This window comes from Chenopodium quinoa, unplaced genomic scaffold (assembly GCF_001683475.1).
Source record: "Chenopodium quinoa cultivar QQ74 unplaced genomic scaffold, ASM168347v1, whole genome shotgun sequence".
In the NCBI taxonomy this organism is placed as follows: domain Eukaryota; kingdom Viridiplantae; phylum Streptophyta; class Magnoliopsida; order Caryophyllales; family Amaranthaceae; genus Chenopodium; species Chenopodium quinoa.
The window spans coordinates 1,226,448-1,246,539 of NW_018744026.1; the positions used below are offsets into that span (position 1 = coordinate 1,226,448).

General features: G+C 33.9%; 1 protein-coding gene across 1 annotated transcript; it reads right to left on the minus strand.

The window, feature by feature from the left end:
- Positions 1–3,175: 3,175 nt before the first annotated feature.
- Positions 3,176–12,440, minus strand: LOC110690280. The gene is made up of 4 exons (XM_021867103.1): positions 11,579–12,440; positions 6,298–6,950; positions 5,473–5,663; positions 3,176–3,731 (listed from the first exon to the last, which is right to left on the minus strand). The coding sequence occupies exons 1-4, from the start codon at positions 12,069–12,071 to the stop codon at positions 3,359–3,361; spliced, it is 1,710 nt and encodes a 569-aa protein (XP_021722795.1). The 5' UTR covers positions 12,072–12,440; the 3' UTR covers positions 3,176–3,358.
- Between the last annotated feature and the right edge of the window lie 7,652 nt (positions 12,441–20,092).

The following is a 20,092-nucleotide window of genomic DNA, read 5'->3' on the forward strand; positions in this document are numbered from 1 at the left end:
AAATCTTGAAGTTTCAAGGTTAGTCCACTCTTTAATCAAGGGTGTAAGGGTTTAAAGGTTTGTCAACCCTTATGCTTGTAGCTCATTGCCACATTTCACTAAGCACTAGATTTCAAATTACTAATGTAATATCTAAGTGTTATGTACTTCATCTCCTCTTATGCCCATATGTTGATTCTTATTCTTTTGGCTTCGTTTTTCCTCCCATTATTGGGGGATTGTTGGATTGAAGAGAGTAAAAACCACGTTTTTTTGGAAGTTAATTAGTTTGCTCCACAAGAAGGTTGTGGCCTACAATGTTTGCCCACAAGTGGGTTGTGGAGTAGACTTTTTATGTCTACTTTATAAGGAAAAATCAGCCTACTCTACCAGTAGGTTGTGGCAACAACGATTGTCCACAAGTGGGTTGTGGAGTTGACTTTTCATGTCTACATACATTCAACTTTTGGCATTCTTCCTTCATCTCTTGGATTCTCTTGTAACCCCTCATTGAATTGGATGTTTATTGTGATTAAATCATCCTTTGTTGTCTAGATTCATCCTCTTGCTCTTCATCTTTCATTATATATTTTCATGGTTGAAAATAATGGAAAAAACAAAATTATCAAACACTTTAAGCTAAACACATTCCTCCTTTTGGGCGTAAGTTTATATGACTCTAACCTCTCATCCAAAAGTGCCTTTGTATGAGAGTGGTGTATTAACCTTAGAGAACATGCCGGCGAATACAATTGAGTGCCACGGTTGCGTCGGAAGTTCGTTTTCAAGTAAGCGATTTGCATCACGACACACCGTATATGTTCCATTGATTATAAGATAAACTTTTCGATCTTATTGATTATTTCTTCTTGATAGCCTTGAAAATACATCTTATTTTACAACATCCTTTTCATAGTTTACGTGCATGTTATTATACACTTCTTCTGTTTTTTTATACGTACAACACTTTCCTAAAATTAAAATGTCACAATACATACAACACACCATATTCAGAAAATATTTTTGTTAAAAGTTGCACTATTTTCCTTATTTTAATCTCATGACTCACTAAATTATACTCTTTACCATCTCTCGCTCTCATTTTAAGTGTATTAAATCATATGAACTCGACTTTTCTTAAGTACCGTGAAAAAGCATGTGTTGCAAGTATAAAAAAACGGAGGAAGTAGTTACTAAGACCATATTCTCTTGGACTTTGTGCAAACCTTATCAAACCAGTTCAGTTCAACATTTAATTATGTTTAGTTATGCAAAATTCAATTCAGTTCAGCAAATTAATTAAAGCTAAGTTCAATCCAGTTTAGTTATTATTTATTTATTTATTTATTTATTTGTTGATACCATTGATTTAGGTGATTGAAAACATAAATAAATGTGTACCATATTTAGCATATGTTAATAGTAGAAAGATAAAAGACAACAGTTTAACATCTTCAAATTAATATAACCACGTGCATATCAAAATAGGAAACATAATTAGATAAGAGTTTAACATCGTGGTGAATTAACCGTCTAGTTCAAATTGTCGCTTTCGATCGATTAGCCCTCCAAATTCGGAGTGCTATATGATGTCGACTATCTTTGCGCCATGGTGCATACATAGTTGAATCTGCTGCTCCTATATTCGCATCATATTGAATGTTTGGTATGCCAAGCTAATGCATCAAATTAAAATTATGTAGTGTGCAAGTGGCTACAATGATTGACATTTGACTCTTTTGTGACGTTTGTGGCATGTTATGTAATATCCTCCACATTTTTTCAACTGTCCAAATAAACATTCCACTTTCATTCTTAACGATGAATGTAGCTTATTAAAATGTTCTTTTAATCCTCTAGGTGGCATTGTTCTAAAATCAGGCGTATGTACTCTTACTCCCCCGATGTACGACGTCATATATCTAAGAGTATTTGGATATGACGAGTCCGCCAAATAATTTTTTTTTTGAAAGAATTGTTATAATTATTAGAAATTATTAATTAATTATATTACTAAATATTAATTCTTAATATTTTGAATTATTAATTATTTTTATTGATAATTATTATTATTAATTACTATTATGAATGATAAACATTAATAATTATTATAATTATTTAAAATAATAATTTATTACCATCAATACAATATTAATTATTATTATTGTTATTATTAATTAATATTTGAAAATAGAGTAGATCAGATTTCTTTTGAACAGAGAAGAGCAAATTTGATCTGAGTAGAGCAGCTCTAAAGAACGCGGCCTAACACACAAAAAACAAAGAGAAAGTGAGGGTTTAGAGTGCATAGTGTATTTAAGGATTATTCATCCTTGATCAAAGCTATGATTGAAGGTGCTATTGTGAGCCTACTTTGCTCAGATTTGGACAACTTGTTCCTGACTTGAGAGTTTCATTTTGGACGGACAGATCACCTTATTGAGTTCTCATTTGGTATGTATAGTTTTTGGACAAATGTGTTGTTTTAGGGTGATTTCTACACCGTCTATTCATTTGTAGAGTGATTTGAGTTCCTTTTTCCTCAATTTATTTATAAAAGAAGGATAGGGAGAACTCCTCAAACGATCTCGTGATTTATATCCTTCATATCGAAGGGGTTCTCCATTTATAATTTGTGTATTGTTTGCTATTATTGCTTCCTATTGTAGTTGGTTATTTACTGCATTTTGTTGCTTATCTTATTCGATGAATTTGTTGTGACATTTTGGGTTGCATGGATTGAGTTATAGGTTGATTGTCTTGATTGTGTGACATTGTGGATGTCACTGTGACCACCTTCTTCACAACAAAACTCTTTTCTCATTTTAGAAAAAAAATAGTAAAACCCTAAATAAATGACAACTACCCACTTTCCTTCCCTTATAAGCATTAGTTTTTAAAATCAAACTAAATATTTTAACCTAGATTGAGGGGTATGCAGATTGCAAGTGCATATCCTCAGTGGTATCTACAATAGCCTCAGCATAGAAAAATATATGCAAGATGTTAAATTTCGAAACAATATGAAATGGGCTTGGATAACCAGAATAAGGAGGAGGAGATTTTGGTCCACAAACTAGGCTTAGGAGCTTCTATACTAAAACCAATTGGCAATAGTAGAAGTTACTCCTCTACCTTTATAAGTGGAACCACTTCTCTTTTTCTCCAATGTGGAACACTCACAAGTGGGCTATAATGAGTTTTAACACAAAAAAATATGGTCTATGGGCAAAGTGTATTGATACGTCAATATCCAATACAATATTCTATTTGACTATATGATAACAATTTGTACAAAGAAAGTTTTTTTTTTTTTTTTTTTTTGACAGTTTAGTAATTTCTGAAGTATAATCTAAAAGAATTATTAACACATAAGTTATCATGTGTCAGATGGCTTCTTAACTTCCCTTAGCTGCACAGAGTTCTCAAAGCAATGCATAAAACCAAAGTGTGGAAACCTCTCATACCAGGTATCTTCCTGCGCATGGGTATCCCAATGCTCTCCACTGCTGCTTTTACCGTACTTGTGCAGCCATCCAGAGCCGTTATGTTGCTCGCCCCAAGTGCGGTTCCAACGGTCACCATACTTACCTTCCCACCAGGTCTCCCCCTGCTTAATTCCGTGAGCATTTAGATCAAAGTTCTCATCCCATTTATCACCCCATTTTACCCATGCGTCTCCTTCCCAGCGCTCTGCCCATTTGTCAGTGTACTTTATACTTCCACCTTGACCATCATATGTTTCTCCCCACCTGTACAAGTGTAGACACATTTAGCTAGGGTTTGATCACCTAAATATATATTGACTTATTTAAAACCAAATGCATTCTAATAGAAAAAGATTTAGACAGTATATTCTAAGAAAATAAGATACAATAAGTTCAAATAAGTTAACTTAAAGTTCAAACTAATCCATTCAGCGAAATTCAAGAACTTAATATGAAATTTAAATTCAGATAAGTCAACCAAAGGTTGAACCTTAGAAGAATTGGGCGAGAAAATTAAACATGCCACTTTAAAGTACATCATAATAACTTATCATATCACTAATATACAAAACCAGTCTCGCACCCACGCCATGAAATACCGTTACTTGACATTTCAGTTTTCACCATGTGTTGCACCACGTAGAAGATAAATATGTATTATTGTAACACATATGAACTACGTAGGCGATTTTGGATAGATTTTTAAGATTGTATAGAGTTTTATTATCAATAGAATTTAATATTTCATACATACAAAATTAATCATAACTTTTAATAAATATCCTAAAACTCAATTCCATTTCCATTATTAACTTCGTTTTTAAAAGTTCATAAAAATAAGATACATTTATGTTTCAAAAAAATAAATAAAATAAGATTCATTTATAATATATTTAATCACACACTTTTGTACGTAGATGACCAAATCGTGTCACCAACTATGACAAGAGTTACTTCGTTAGTGCTATGGAGGTTACTTAGTCAGTGTTATAGTGTTTACTCAATCAGTGTTGCAGATAAGGGCTACTAAAGGTTTGTTCACTTCAGCTTAGTTTAAGTTCAGTTCAGCTCCAATCAGTTCAATTCAGTTCAGCTCCGCTCCTAATTTCCTGCTCTCATAAAATATTCATTTGAGCTCAATTCAGTTTAGTAAACAAACCCTCTGTTACTCAGTTAGTATTACAGGGGTTACTCGGTCAATTTTACAAGGGTTACTTTGTCGACTAAATAGTGTGGTTAGTTACATACAAAATGCGTTGTTATTTAATTAATATTAAAAAAATATTAGAGAATCGGTAAAAATAAGTTTTAATTAGTAAAATTAATTTTAGTTTGGTAAAAAATACTTTCAGTTCAATAAAATTAATTTAAGTTCATTAAAAATAATTTCAAGTCAATAATAACATAGATATCTATTTACAAATAAAACTACAAAGATTATTATTATATAAATATTAGATATATGATATCATATGTTTAAATATCCTACATTATTAGAACAAATTATTTACATTATAGTAAAAAAGTTATCTTAAAATTTTATCAAACATCCGGGTATTGCCCGGGCACAAAACTAGTTATCTATAAACTTATACTAAAAGCAAATATTGACATGACACTTGTCATGCTGTGGTGAAAATTTTCCCTCCAATTGGCTTTTTTTATTTTCATTTTTATTTTTTTTGTTCTCCTTTTAAGTTTTCTTACCATTTATATAACCAATAATCTTAATTAATAAGAAAACTAATCTAATCTTACCATTAAACAACCATCAATATAATATTTTTGGTACAAAAGTTATTATTGAATTGACAAAAATTGTCATGAAAATTAGTTTTATATACTGTGTGTGGCACCAGACTTAAACTAGTGAAACATTTAAGGTTAAACTCACCCCCAACCCCCCACCCCACAACATCATCTACAAATCTTGCACAGGAAGAAGATATAAACCACTAAAGTGACAGACAAAAACAACCCCAGAAAAGGACATGGTTCCCATTACCTCTCGTGCCAAACATGAGCATGACCAACCTCAACTTGAGTGTTGGGATCGATACTACACCACTTGTGTGCCCACTTATCAGCTTTCCCAGAGGCATTATACTTCTCCGACCATTTCTCTTGCCACTCCTCACCCTTTGCATTCTTTCCCCACTTATCTGCAGTCTTCTCCATGTGTAAAAGACCATCTTCCTGTACACATCAAAATGGGAAAGCACTTTAAATATTTCCAAATAGTAAGAAATGAATATTTTAGAAATAAAGCCATGGAAAACTACTATCACAGTCCAGCAATTGCTGATCAGTTGATCAAAAAAGTTCATTTAACGTAGAGAATAATAACCAAGTTTAAATTGCTCTCCTTCAGAAGACCATTCTATTCTTCTCAGCCTAAAAAATGCAATTGCGCATGAAATCCAGGAAGATTGACGGTTAGACTATAGATTATGAGGCAGCAAGAAAAATACAAGTTTAACATATAATGAACCCATGTTGGGTACTTCATGTTAATATATCAAATTATAAAAGCTAGATTATCAAACTCAAATGTGTATGGAAGTTTCATCTTGTGTAGCTGAATACTACAGTGCCAAAACTCAGCTAAGACGTATGCCACATCTGATGATGGTCAGTACTCAAGCAACCCAAGCATATGCATGATCAAACAATAACCACCACATAGACTGAAAAAAAAAAAATTATATATCAATGGATCAAAACTCTGCAATACCAATATAATTGTATTATAATATTTTATTCAAGTCATATAAAACTATAAAAGTGACAAGTCAGTACTGTAAACTTATTCACATTTAACATCTTGTACCTGCCACATTGTTTCCGTCCAATACTCATGCCAAACATTTCCCATGGCATCACGACCAGACTTCTCTGACCCAAGTTCCTTGTAATCAAATTCGTCGGCTGCCTCCCAGTATTTCTCTTCCCATTCTACAACCCCATCAGCCGTTACACCTCTGTTTAATGTCCATCTGCAAACAACACCATCGGATCTTGTTTCCACTCCTGTCTCATTCCATATCCTAGCTCCATCAGGTTTTATTTGGTAAGATGGTTTTTCTTCTACACTATTTAAAGCATTAGCTGCTTCAGCTGCATGAGCTGAGAACTGAGAATCAATTTCCTCACTCATTACAGGGTTCTCTTGACTGGCATCAGGAGCTTCTATTTTGTGCACCTCCAGCAAAGATTGAAAAGGTGGGAGAGGTGGGATTAGGTTGCTTTCTGAGTAAGTGCTCTCCAATGGTATTGAGAGGTAATCAGCAGATCTCTCTTTCTCAATCACACTATTTGTTGGAGATGGATTTCCAAAGGTTTTTGGGGCTTTCTGTAAGTTACCGACATCATTTTGATTTGAATCATCCACTGATGGAGGTGTCCAAGACCAAAAGTCTGGACCAGGTGGCCCATCTCCAGAAATTCTGGACTGTCGCTTGTAACTGCTTCCTTTGTCTATTCCTGCTAATTCACAATAGCAATTATAATGCCTGTAAAACATAGGTCTTTCCAACAATCAATCAAATATACATGCACTGAGAGATTAAACTTATCCAAGAAAATAGTTGCTGCTCCAATACAGTTCAGCCATTTGTCCCTTTCTATAAATAATTAATTAGGGTGGTTCAATTATCCTCAAGTCTCAACATGATAAGCGGAGATTGAACAGCAGAAAGATGAGATATTGAAAGACATTTGAGCCAATGGAGTTCCAATTATGATAAAAGACTGAACAGAGTAAAAAACTGATGCAGAAATTAAAGCAATACATTTTAACTGAGATCACATCCCCAAATTGATATACTATATGGTTTCACTTTTTAACTTGTGTAGAATAACTTATGTAATCCTTTAAAAGAAGCACTGAGGCAATTTTTCTGTGCAGTTTTCAACTTAGCTTATCCTGTAAAGGCTTCGGCCATGTTTGGTAAATGGCTTTTTGGTGGCTTTTTGGTTAGCTTTTGGCTTTTTTATGTAGTCAAACAACCAAAAAATGTATTTGGTAATTGGCTTTTTAGCCAGTGAAAAAGCTGGATTTTAAGCCAAAATGAAAAAGTTGCTTTAAGTAGCAGAGAAGTGGTTACAAAAATAATATGGACAAGGTAAAACATGATCCTTACATAATTGCATTAGATGGACTTATACTAGTAAAGTAGTAACAACAACAACAATATGGGTTGCAGAAATGGTTACAAAAATGATATGGACAAGGTAAAACGTGATCCTTGTTATAATAATAATAACTTCAATAATGAGTGATACTAACATCATATGTTGACAAATACTCTATCCATTCCATTAAGTTCTTCCCATCACTTTCTATTACAGGCCATTCTTCCCACTTTTGATTTATATATGTCAAAGATATGTCATCATTTTACCTTTTTTTTTTAAAAAATACACTAACCTAAGGAAGGACTATATGGGTAGTCTAGTATTTTTAGGTTAATAGTCTTAAGTTTTACTATTAATAGAGAGAAGAGGAAAGGAAACAATAGGCAGATTTTGGGGAGTGAATCCTTGAGAAAGTTGTGATCTCAAGGGCTCAAGTCACTATTTTGAGAGTTGTGACCTAAAGTCACTAGAATAGTGAGCTAAACTCAATGTTTTGTGTAAACCATTAAGCATTTGATTAATTGAAGATTCAATCTTTACTTTTTGAAACCAAATTAAAGATTCAATCTTTACTTCACCAAATTTAGTTATTTGTTAACTGTTTCGTGTTCATTGTTGCTTGACTAATCTAAGTCTATTACAGGTATATTAATTACAATAAGTGAGAATAACTTTGTGTGACAGACATACTTTTTATTGTCATATAATGTCAGAATTACAAAAGACTTGGTAGTTCATTTTACAAGGTGCTTAATTTTATTTAAGGGGGAGGATTATAACTATCTAGCTTATTTCAAGCATTAAAACTTACGAAGAAATTCTAATTTCATAGTATATGTTGACAAGTGGATTTTAACTCACTTTAGGCACTGTTATCTATGATTTTGTATTGAATGGCACTATGGCAGGGGGTTTAATGGGTTTTTAACTCACTTTTGGCACTGTTTATAATTCCAGAACAAATTGATGTTGGTCTGAAGTCTGTAAAAATACAACTGGTAAAGGGGCCAAGATAGAGGTTCCAAACAAGTGGAAAGGACTACCCCAGTTGGAAGCTACTTGGGAGGATGCAGCAGCCATCAACAAGAGATCTCTGTCCGTCCACCTTGAGGACAATGTGTGTCTATTAGAAGAGGGTGATGTGACAAGCCAAGAAGGACCACCTTCATGCCACCAGTCATCCTAACTTACTCCAGGCACAGAAACAAACAAAAGGAGAGGAAAGGAATTGTTACTTTGTTAGTAGAATCAACCTAGGGAGGGCTCGGGGGTGAAGATAAATAGCGAAATTTCAGATTCCTATATGGGTTGTTAAAATTTGGATTAGTTATCACTTTAGCGGTCATGCATTAATTTGGTCAAAGTCATGCTTCCTTAGTTTAGAACAAAAGCTTTAAGTTTTTGATGTCAATGAGAGATAGAATAACAAGTTATAATAGGAATTTCATAAATAGCAAAATTTCAGATTCCTACTGGTATTTGGTAATGCATATTCCAACTAAAGCAGCCACTTAAACTCCATTTAAGATATAATAACTATCATAACCTGTAACACTTGAAAGTCTGGGTTGTCCAATCAAAAGACTGTAGCCAGAAGAGATCTGATAAGTGTAGATTTGATGGCTATCTCAAGGAAGTTATGGGATATGTTTGTGGCCAGAAATACAACTTTTCTAGAAAGAAAATTCCTTAATAGTGGAAATCATGGTGTAAAAATATTGGTGTTGATAAAATTCGAGATTTCAATGAGTCAACAGAAGCTCAAGAGCATGTGATGCATGTAGCTTTCCTTGATGTCCTGAACAGACACAGACGGTACAAGCCTAGGTAAATTGGTCATTTGGTGAACCAATCTTGGAACTCTTGCAACAACATTAAGTACAGGATGAGCCTACTGTAAATAAGTCTTTTTAAAATGTCTACTTAGGATCATTATGAACAAGATAAATTGATTGTAATTGTGAGATGAAGAGTATAAATTTATTGATTATATCATACTTATTGATGATGACCTTACAGAGAGTCTACAGCAAGTCCAAATAGTAAGAAGTGGATTGAGGCCACTAATTTTATACAAGTCATGATTGTATGTTCGAACTGATTCCTAAACCTAGATAGCAATATCTCATTAATTCCTTAAACTTTAAATTTGATTTTTAATCCTTAACATCTCATCAAGACATGGAATAAGTCTTGGTTTGAATTATTACTCAATAATCACCTTTATGCTACTTCGTTAGGGTTCAATGAAGAGTTCAACTACAAGAAAGGAAAATCTTGGTTTGAATGCTTGTAAATAAGATGTTCTAATGTCATGTTACCTCATTTTATGTTTGTGTTAGAATGCATTAATTGGATTTTTAATTCAAGGAAGCTAATATTATTTCATACTTGGGTAACCTCAAGAATAGCTTTATTTCTAAGGAGGGAATGATGCATATGAATGTTTCTTCTCTACTTATCTCAAATTAGTTTGAGAGTATTTTTCCTGCTTATATAGCTTCTAATCACTAACTGGAATAAGATTTTATTTCAATTCCTAGTTGGAGTGGGATTTGTTTTTCGCAAGCTAGTGAGTTTAGGATTTGTCTTCCAGTAGGAAAGAAATTTAATTTCATATTACGATTATAATTTGTTTTCCTAGTAAGATTAGGATTTGTAGTAGGATACTTGGTCATCAAGTTCCTTAGTATGGGTCGGTATTTGACTAGATTAAGCTATGATTCAAAAAATCAAACTTGTATCACGACACTTAGTTTCCTAGTTTGTTTATGATTCAAGTTCCTTACTCTAGAAAAATATTAGATTTTGGAGTTCAAGGAATTGACAAGCTTTTGTTATCGGGTTAGGAATTTGACCGAACATACATCCACAACTATATCTAGTTTTGTGTGGAATCAAACTCAATTTCTTAACATTTGAAATTCTCATCATAAATTTGTATCCAGAGCTCAAGAATAAGACTATATGAAGGTTTCACATTGTTCTTAGAGCATCCAGCCATGAGGTTCATTCATGTCATCGGATGAGATTTTAAGTAAAATCTATGTTATAGGATTCCACCCATAGTATAATATCATCTCTGGTGGTGATATATACCATAGAATAGTCAATACTATACACCATCCACCACTATGTGTGGAAAACTGGAAACGGAACCAAAGCAGACATTTATAATTTGTGGCCATCCACACACACTCAATATGACATGTTCAAGGTACATCCAGTGAATGTCATGCTCCAAAAGTCATTGTTTAGGAGTGCAGGAAGGCAAATAAAACAAATGCTGCTAATGTAGCATGACGCGGATGCTGACCAACCAAGAGTTCCCACTTGCTATTGTCAGCAGCTTTCTAACAACTTAAATTAGCATTTCATCTCTGTTATTTTTTTATTTTTATTTTTATTTTTATTTATTTTTGGTAATTCACCAACATTCATTAATTTTCAAGATCTATACATAGAGACACCTATCTTCGGTTATATAGTATCCGTAAGAAATAAAAAACATATGGTGGGCAGAGTGAAAATTTATGATAGAGATAGATTTAATTCATTACATACATGATTGGTAGAAATATAGGGATGAAATGAATTCTTTTACTACCTCGTTTCAAATTATATTTACAATGATTAGACATTCACAATTTATGTCAAATCCTTGCAAATAATTTGAAACCGAGGTAGTAACATGATTGTCGATGCTCTTAAATTCTACAATCACACAATCAAACAAGTGAAGCAACACTATCCTAGAAGAGCAATCTCATATAGTCATAAGATTATATCATAATCACAATATGATTTAAATATTAACCAACGCATTGCACGGGATTAAAACCAGCTCGATATCATAACATAATCACATATAAATCAAAATTGCAATAGAATTAAAATTACCAAACAACAAGAAAATACAAAAAAAAAAAAAAAAAAAAAAATAAAAAAATAAAAAATAAAATCAAAACAATTACCTCCATTGGGAGTTTCCGAGCTCAAAACCCCATTGCTATTGGATCGAACTGTAGCACTCGAACTGGCGGCATCGGCAACGGCAGCAGCCTTCTTATCCTTAAGAAGAGCACGAGCAGCAGAAATGGCGGCAGCAGCACGATCAATAACCTGCATCCTCTGAACCCTATCTCTCTCCTCCTTAGAAACTTCCAGAATCTTCTGGAACTCATTACTCTTCCTTTCCAAAACATCTGGGGTTTCCTCACCATCAACAGGGGGCAAATTCTGGGCAATCGTATTAAACTCAATCTCCTTTTTCTCCCGATTAACAGCTTTCTTCCACATTTTAAGGTAAGAATCGCCATTGTTGGTCCCATCAGAAGCTCGAATTCGGAAACCCTTAACATAGATTGTTGTTGTTTGGGGTTTGAGGAAGGATTTGGAATGAAGTGCGTGATTTGAATGTTTGAGGGGTATTGCAATGGTGGGATGAAGCAAGTGAGAAGACGCCATAGATGGATTAGTGAGAGAAAAAGAAGGAGATATTTTGGGAGACTGGAAGGGAAGAAGAGCTGAAGAGTGAGGAGTAATTTTGGAATTTGTAGTCGTCTTCTTGCTTTTTTTTAGGAAAGGAAAGTAATTGATTGATAATTTTGATATTTGTGATGGATTTTTTTGTTTGCATACATTTCAATTTTCAAGTAACGGTGGAGGAGAGTTTTGCGCCAAAACTAGTAAATCGTGCCCGTGTGGACATGTGTCACGTTGTTTTTTTTTTTTTTTTTTTTAAAAAAAATTAGTCTTAAACCCATGCGATGCATGGTTGTTTATTGTATTGTAACTACATTAACCTCGTGCGATACACGGTTTTAAAATAAGAATTGAATTATAGACTCTTAACACGTATTGAAAAAAAAATAATTTCCTCATTTTCCCAACTAATTTTTAATTAAATATGAATATAAAATCTCGAAATTTAATTAAGAAATTTCAATTAAGTTCTATTATTAACTTTTGTTAACAACTCTTAAATAACTAAGTATAATAATATGTGTAGAAAACCCAAAAATTATAATTTAAAAATTCAAATGGAATATATTTCAAAGATATGTTAAATATGGTAAAAACAAAAATGACATCATCCTTGCATTTTAGAGGGAAAAAATTAAATAAAAAAGTGACACGTAGGCAATAATAACATCAGTTGTTGTTATTTTAGTGTATATATACATATTTTTATTTTAAAACAATAAATCTTAATAAAATAATATGGGATCTTAACATTATGCATAACTACTTTTGTGCTTGTGTGATTCCCGGGTTGTTTATATGATAAATTTTTTAATCTAATCTATATGTCAAATTTTAAAATGCATCATTGATATAAAACTAGTTAGGAATTGATGTGCTTTTGTGACGATTTGTTATCTAGTAGGCATGTAATCAATCAATCAATCAATAACTTAATACTAAAACAAACACCATGAGTGACACATGTCACATCCTGGTGTTATTTTGTCCTTCCAAAACTCCCCTTCCTTTTTTAAACTTTTTTTTTGTTAATATTTGATTCAATAATTATATCATTTCAAATCCTTTATACTATCTTTATGACAAATATATGAACCTTTTTATTTGGTGTTCATAACTATTGTATACACATTTACCTAAATAATAATTTCAACTTCTTTCAAAAAAAAAAAAAAAAAAATTATTTCAACTCCTTTTTAACTATCTTTTAAATGGAGTATTATTAGATTTTGCCAAAAAAGTTATAATAGATTGATTTATATAATAGATGTTAAAGAAATTACTTTAAAATATCACTTCTGCGCGTGCTCCATTTGGCGAATCGAAATAGTTTTGCATAACACTTAAGGTAAATGTGTAATTAATTTTTTGTATTTTGACATAATATTTGTTGTATCTACAAATATAATGTTATTGTTATATACGAATTAGTACTATACTAATATCGTTGTTGTTATGTAGTAACAAATTTTAACATGAATTTTAATTATGGATTGTTCTTTTTATATGAATGGATTGGTTTTTGTTGTTGTACCAAATTAACAAAAGATGATTTTATGGCCCATCTATTAAGCTATTGATTTGAAAGTTGAATTGGGCCTATCCCAACTTATCTTAAATTTTATACATGTTCAAATTGATAATATACATATTAAAATTGATACATTTGTACTTGATATCTACTATGTGTTTGTAAATTTTTATACATGTTCAAATTGATGGATTTTTGTTTTGCAATTTATAAATTGTTTTAGCCGGATCTGATCAGTGTGCATTTAGGTTTGGATTAAATTGTGTTTTTTGCATGGTCGATACTCCAATTTTTTTTCTTTCTCTTCCACTCTCTATCTCATCCTCTTTCCTTCATAACCTATATTTCTATCCCTCCAATTTTTTCTAACTTTTTTTCTCTCGACCTTTATCCCTTCTTCTAGCCTACCCCTTATCTCTTTCGAACTGCTATCTCTATCTTTCGGCATGCCCTATCGCTTTGCCCCTCTTTGTCTCTCTTTCCAAACCCTTCGCTTTCATAGTTCCCTTTCTCTCTCTTGATGATTCTCTCTATTTTGGCCCTTGTTTCTCTACCTCCTTTTCCCTTTCTCTCCTTCTCCCCCTCCTCTCCTCCTCTATCTTAAGTAACCCCTGACCGACTAACCTTGGACTGAGTAATTCATTAAGTAACCCCTAAATGAACCCTCAAGTAACCGCTGACCGGGTAACCCCTGACCGGACTCTTTAAGTAACCATGACCGAATTAGTCAACTAAACCCTGACCGAACTCCTTAAATAGCCCTTACCTAGTAACTCGAGTAACCCATGATCGAGTAACTCACGTAACCCATGACCGAGTAACTCCTCGAGTAATTCTTGACCGAGTAATTTGTGTAACCCCTGATCGATTAATCCTTCAAGTAACCTTTAACCGAGTGAACCTCTCGAGTAACCCCTATCTGAACCTCACAAGTAACGCATGACCCAGTAACTCGAGTAACCCTCAACTGCATAACTCCAATAACCCCTAACAAAATAATTCGGGTAACCCCTGCCACACGGTGTGGCTTGCTGCACCAAAATTTTTTTGTGTGATTATATATGTTGTGACAAAATTATGATCAAATAAGTGAGAAAAGATAAAACAATAATCGAAAATTATAGGTCGCACTTACTCCCTTTCTATATCTCCCTCGAGCCTTCTTTTAGGGAATATTTCAAGTCATCCCACACTTGAGCCCCACTGTGATCATACACTTAAGCATGGTGGCGTCCAAAGGGAAGGAAGCTAGAGTAAAAGAGTCGCCAACAAGTTTTAAGAACTTGTAAACCGTTCACACGGTGAAGGTTACACTCCTTAACGATCTAGGAGATCGTTAACTACAATAGGTTTGTGTAGACACCCATTGTGTCTCCCCTAAACCAAACCCAGTGATGAATACCTTTCACGTCAAATCATAATCGAATGAAATGAAAGTGTGGAAAGTCTAGTGTTGCGGTTAGCTTTTTAGTTCTCTTCTTTCTCTCTGTTTTTAAAAACCTATTTTATGAAAATAGCCAATCCGGTCTAGTTTGGTCCTTGTCAAGGGTCCAATAATAGTGTAGTTGGATTGGGATTGAAAAGAGCTTTCCAACAATATATTATAAGCCCAATTTCAATGAATAATGAGGAAGTTATGACCAAATTACTAAACTGGGTCTAGTTTGATTTTTATATACTACCCAATGATTTAGAGGAGGGTCTATTATGATTTATCATTCTCAATGCAATTAGGATGATTATAGTCTTCTAGAATCTTCTAGAAGGTTATTTTGAATCCTAATTTGATTAGCATCGACAATAAAGTTTTAAGAGTTTTATTTAGAATATAAGAAGTGTTTTTAAGGAAATAGTTTTAATTTCTTTTCTCTTCTCTCTGTTTTTAAAAACCTATTTTAAGAAAACAGTCAATCCAGTTTGATTTGGTCCATCGCAAGGCTCCAATAATTGTGTAGTTGGATGGGGCTTGAAAAGAGCTTTCCAACGATATATTATAAGCCCTATTCCGATGAATAATGAGGAAGTTATGGCCAAATTACTAAATTGGGCCCGGTTTGATACTTATATGCGGCCCAATGATCTAGAGTAGGGCCTAATATGGATTTATCGTTCCTAATGCAATTAAAATTGATTTTAGTCTTCTAGATTCTTCTAGAAGGTTCTTTTCATTCCTAATTCAATTAGCATTGATAAATTGACTTTGGTTGACTTTTTAGAGTTTTAATCAGAATAAAAGAGTGTTTTTAAGGAAAATACGATTTTGTCCTTCTGTATGGATAAATTTTATCATCATTAAGAAAACGCGTGAAAATAATTTCTAGCGCCTGACGACAGAGATTAGCGCCTGGCGCTAGCCTTAGCGCTTGGCACTAATGTCCAGCGTCTGGCGCTAACCTGTTTTATCCTCGACGAAACTCTAACTTGTTTTTCTATCCGTTTGGCTGATTTTCTCTATAAATAGCCTCCTAAAACCTCCGTTTTCGATCATCAAATATCATCAATTATCTAATTCTCTATCTCATCAAGATTCTCTTGATTTTTTTCTCTCTTTTCTAAACCAACCCTTTTGCATACAAAATTCCACATTCACAAGACCAAGAAACACCTAGCCAAATTCGAAGTTGCCTGCGCCCTAGACGTGAAAGGTTTTAATTTCTGAGGGTTTGGTCCCAAATCTCTCTTTCAATTATTTAATTTAATTGTTTGATTATTATTTTCCTTGAAGTTACTAAAGCGTGTATTTTGTTATTAGAAAGAGGTACGAGGCATCCAAGTAAGTGCTTATAATTGCTTTATTGATATTTTGATATAGAAATCATGTTTAGGTTATTATTTTTATTCCTAGTATCATGTTTAGAGTAATTTCTAATATCAAGAATGATTAAAAGAATGCTTCCTAGTATCATGTTTAGGGTAAAGAATAAGTTCCTTAGATCAATTATGATTTCTATGATGCCTTTTATTGTCTTTTCTAATATTCATGTTAGTATCATGTTTAGGGTTAAAGCTTTGATCTTTATTATTTAGTGACATGCTAGGCTTTGTTATTAATCTTGTTAGTATCATGCCTAGGATCATGCTATTTTTATGCTTTAACATGATTAATTATTATGATGGTTATAATTATTTGAATTATTATGATTATTATTATTTTTATCGTGATTATCATTATATTGCTTGATCTAATTGTTATTGCTTGATCACGCCTTTTATGCATGTTTAAAGGGAATTGGTACTTGTAATCACGCTTAATAAGATAATTAATAATCTTGTTTAGGATTAATTTGATTATAATTCAAGTGATCGCCAATAAAAGATTTATTTTTGCATTAATATTCAACCAACATAGATACACAGGTTTAGGGTAAACCTATTGGTTGCATGTTAGTCTAAAAACGCACATGAATACGAGAAGAATAAAGTAGAGGCCTATTATTAGGGTAGGTTCAACCTCTTTTAGGATGGATTTGTACCTTCATCCCCGAACTACCAATCATGGTTCCAGACATATTGGAATTTACGATCTCCTGGATCGTTAAGGGGTGTAACCTTCACCCTGTGAACAGTTTACAAGTTCCTAAAACTTGTTGGCGACTCTTTTGCTCTAGCTTCCTTCCCTTTGGACGCCACCATGCTTAAGTTTATGATCACAGTGGGGTTCAAGCTAGGGATAATGCTTGAAATATTCCCTACAGTTTTTGGCGACTCCACTAGGGAGGATTTCTATTTTAATTCCTGAAATTTATTTCGGCAATGATTTAGAATGAGTGGATGAGACTCGAAAAGTTCTAAGTATTTCATGTGCGTAATTTTGATTAACATTATTGTCTTATGCATAAAAAATATCTCATTGAAAAGGCCATCCGTAATGAGTTAAAACATAGGACTTTTACACGTAGAAAATTTGAGGAATATCTTTCACAACTAGGATCGAAATAATGCTGCGCGAAACTAGAAAATTTTATCGAGCACAGAAAGCTGCTGAGGCATGTAGGAACTAGCGTCAGGGAACAAAGTCTAGCGCCAATTATTTGACGTTAGCACCAGGAGATAGCTACTGTCGCCAGGCGCTAAAGCTAAATTGTGGTGGTGGCCTCTGTTTGCTGGCACCAAGTTATTCCAATACTGAGCCAGAAATATGCGTTCTAATTTCGACCAGTTTTTAGCACTGTTTGCTCGATCCTACTTCCTGATTGAGTTTTTCTTACTTTTCTGAAACCCATATGTGTTCTACATATGGACATAACCCTCTGGGAATTCATGCTCCATCTACCTGATTGAACGCTCTGAGCAACAAAGGGTACATCCGAGAATGTTGAATTCACCAAACCATGGAAGCGAGTTTTTCTTAACTCGTGGTGTCCCATCCACTCGCGCCAACCCTTCACGGTTAGGCTTCCGCGCGGTGCATCCAGAAAATTAACCATGGACCCTCTTTGACTAACCCATATCCCAAACTTTAGAGAACTAGAGCCACGGTTAGGTTGCAAACTCATTGCATCATATTGTGCCTACTTGACTAATTGTGCATTATTGGTTGTGCATACTCTATGTGTTTTTTCCTAACCGTTTGTTTGACTTGTGTTAAGATTAAATAAACTAATTTATGACTAAAAGAACAATTAATTAATTTGAGTAATTAACGTCTAATAATTTAATCAGAATTGACTTAGTATGACTTTAGGCATACCCTGTAGAAAAATAATACCGAAAGCAGTTCCAGATCGACGCTCCAGCAATGGCGCCAAGATTAAAACTGTAGCGCCACTATGTGGAGCGTAGAGCCTGGCGACAGTCCTGTCGTCTGGCGCTACACTGCAAAGAGAGGCGCCAGTCTTGTCGTTTTGGCGACAGTTCGGTTTATTGCTCGAGTCATCACCTTATGTCTAATTGAACAATTTGCTACTCAATTTGGTTAATTTTTACTGGTAATAATACCGTGTCAAGTCATTAATCGAGTCTAAGCACTAAGTCCCATGGTCTTACACAAGAATCAAAGCATGTCACTTACACTCACCACATAAAGCACACACTAATGCACACTTTGACCATGTCTAGGAGAGTCTTGTATGAGGTATTTTCCGTCATTTTTTTAGGGGGGTAAGTCGAATATTAATCCTCCAATTAAACCACTTGTTTGAACCCTATACTTAATCCTAAAAAATGTACACCTTATTTTTGCCAAAAATATGCACCCTATTTTTGCTTTTTTCTTTTTCAAAACCCGTAAACTCAAAGTCAATTTGAGTCAAGTCATTAAAACAAAAATGGTTTAATTTACAGCGCGTGGTCAAGAAAGGAACGACGTTTGATCAAAGATAACCTTTTTATTCAAGTTCAACTTTTCGACAAACCAATCGCTTGTAAAAGGAAAGCTAAGACAATAATGGCAACTCAAGAGGAAGTTAATGAGCTCAGGAACCAATTGATTACTGTGACTGAGGCGTTAAAGGTTTTAACCCTCAAAATCGATGATCCTGTGAAGCAACAACAAATGGACCTCATGCAAGAAAGTCTGAGCAAACTGTCTAGTGACTATAAGTTTCAAGGAATTAGCTCACAAGGGGTCTCGGTGGACAAGGATCTTCTTCCGCAGAAGTTCAATGCTAACGACATCCCGAAATTTAAAGCGACTGACAACCCTTATTTTCACCTAAGAGCCTTTGAAACAATAATGAGCATTAAGGGTATTGACAAGAAGGTGTTTCCCTCTTTGTTTTCTCTATCTCTTAAAACCGTTTTCCAACAATGGTTCTTCTTTTTTGAGAAAGAAAGAACCTCTACTTGGGAGTCTATATTAAACGCTTTCATTGATAGGTAGAAGTGCAACATTCAAGTTGAAACTGACTTTAGGGAACTGGAAATTCTCAAGCAGAAGGAGAATGAAGGTTTCACTTCTTTCTTCAACAAATGGAGAGAAACCTCTGCTAAAATGATCGAAGTACCAAGCGAAAAAGAATATGTGAGGTTATTCATCAAAAACCTTCAAGAGAAGTACTCCAAGCATCTCAAATACCATAATAATCTTCATACCTTCAAGGCCGTCTATGACATTGGAATTAATATTGAAGACGACCTGACTAAGCTGAAGGCTGCTAACAGTAACTCCAACAGTGGCTGGAAAGGCAAGAAGAATGACAATCCTTCTTCTTCCAAAACCACCCACTCAAACAATGTTAGTACCTTTAACTTAAGTGAAGTCCTTTCTATGAATAATCAAGGACAAAAGAAACCATTTAGGAGGAACTTTACTCCTATAGGTATGAGTTATGACACCGCATTTGACCGACTAAATGCAAAAGGTCTTATAACTCCTATTGGACCATTTGGGGACCCACCAGTCGAGAAGAGGACATCTAACTGGAACCCCAATGCACATTGCAAATATCACCAAGGCAGGGGCCATCTTACCGAAAATTTTTAGAAGCTTAAGGAAGCTATCCAAGATTTAATCGATAACAACAAACTGCCA

Coding starts and splice junctions, on each gene's coding strand:
- LOC110690280 (XM_021867103.1), bottom strand. CDS start 12,071: ATGGCGTCTTCTCACTTGCTTCATCCCACCATTGCAATACCCCTCAAA. Junction 6,951..11,578: donor CTCGGAAACTCCCAATGGAG/GTAATTGTTTTG, acceptor GTGAATTAGCAG/GAATAGACAAAGGAAGCAGT. Junction 5,664..6,297: donor GGACGGAAACAATGTGGCAG/GTACAAGATGTT, acceptor TGATGTGTACAG/GAAGATGGTCTTTTACACAT.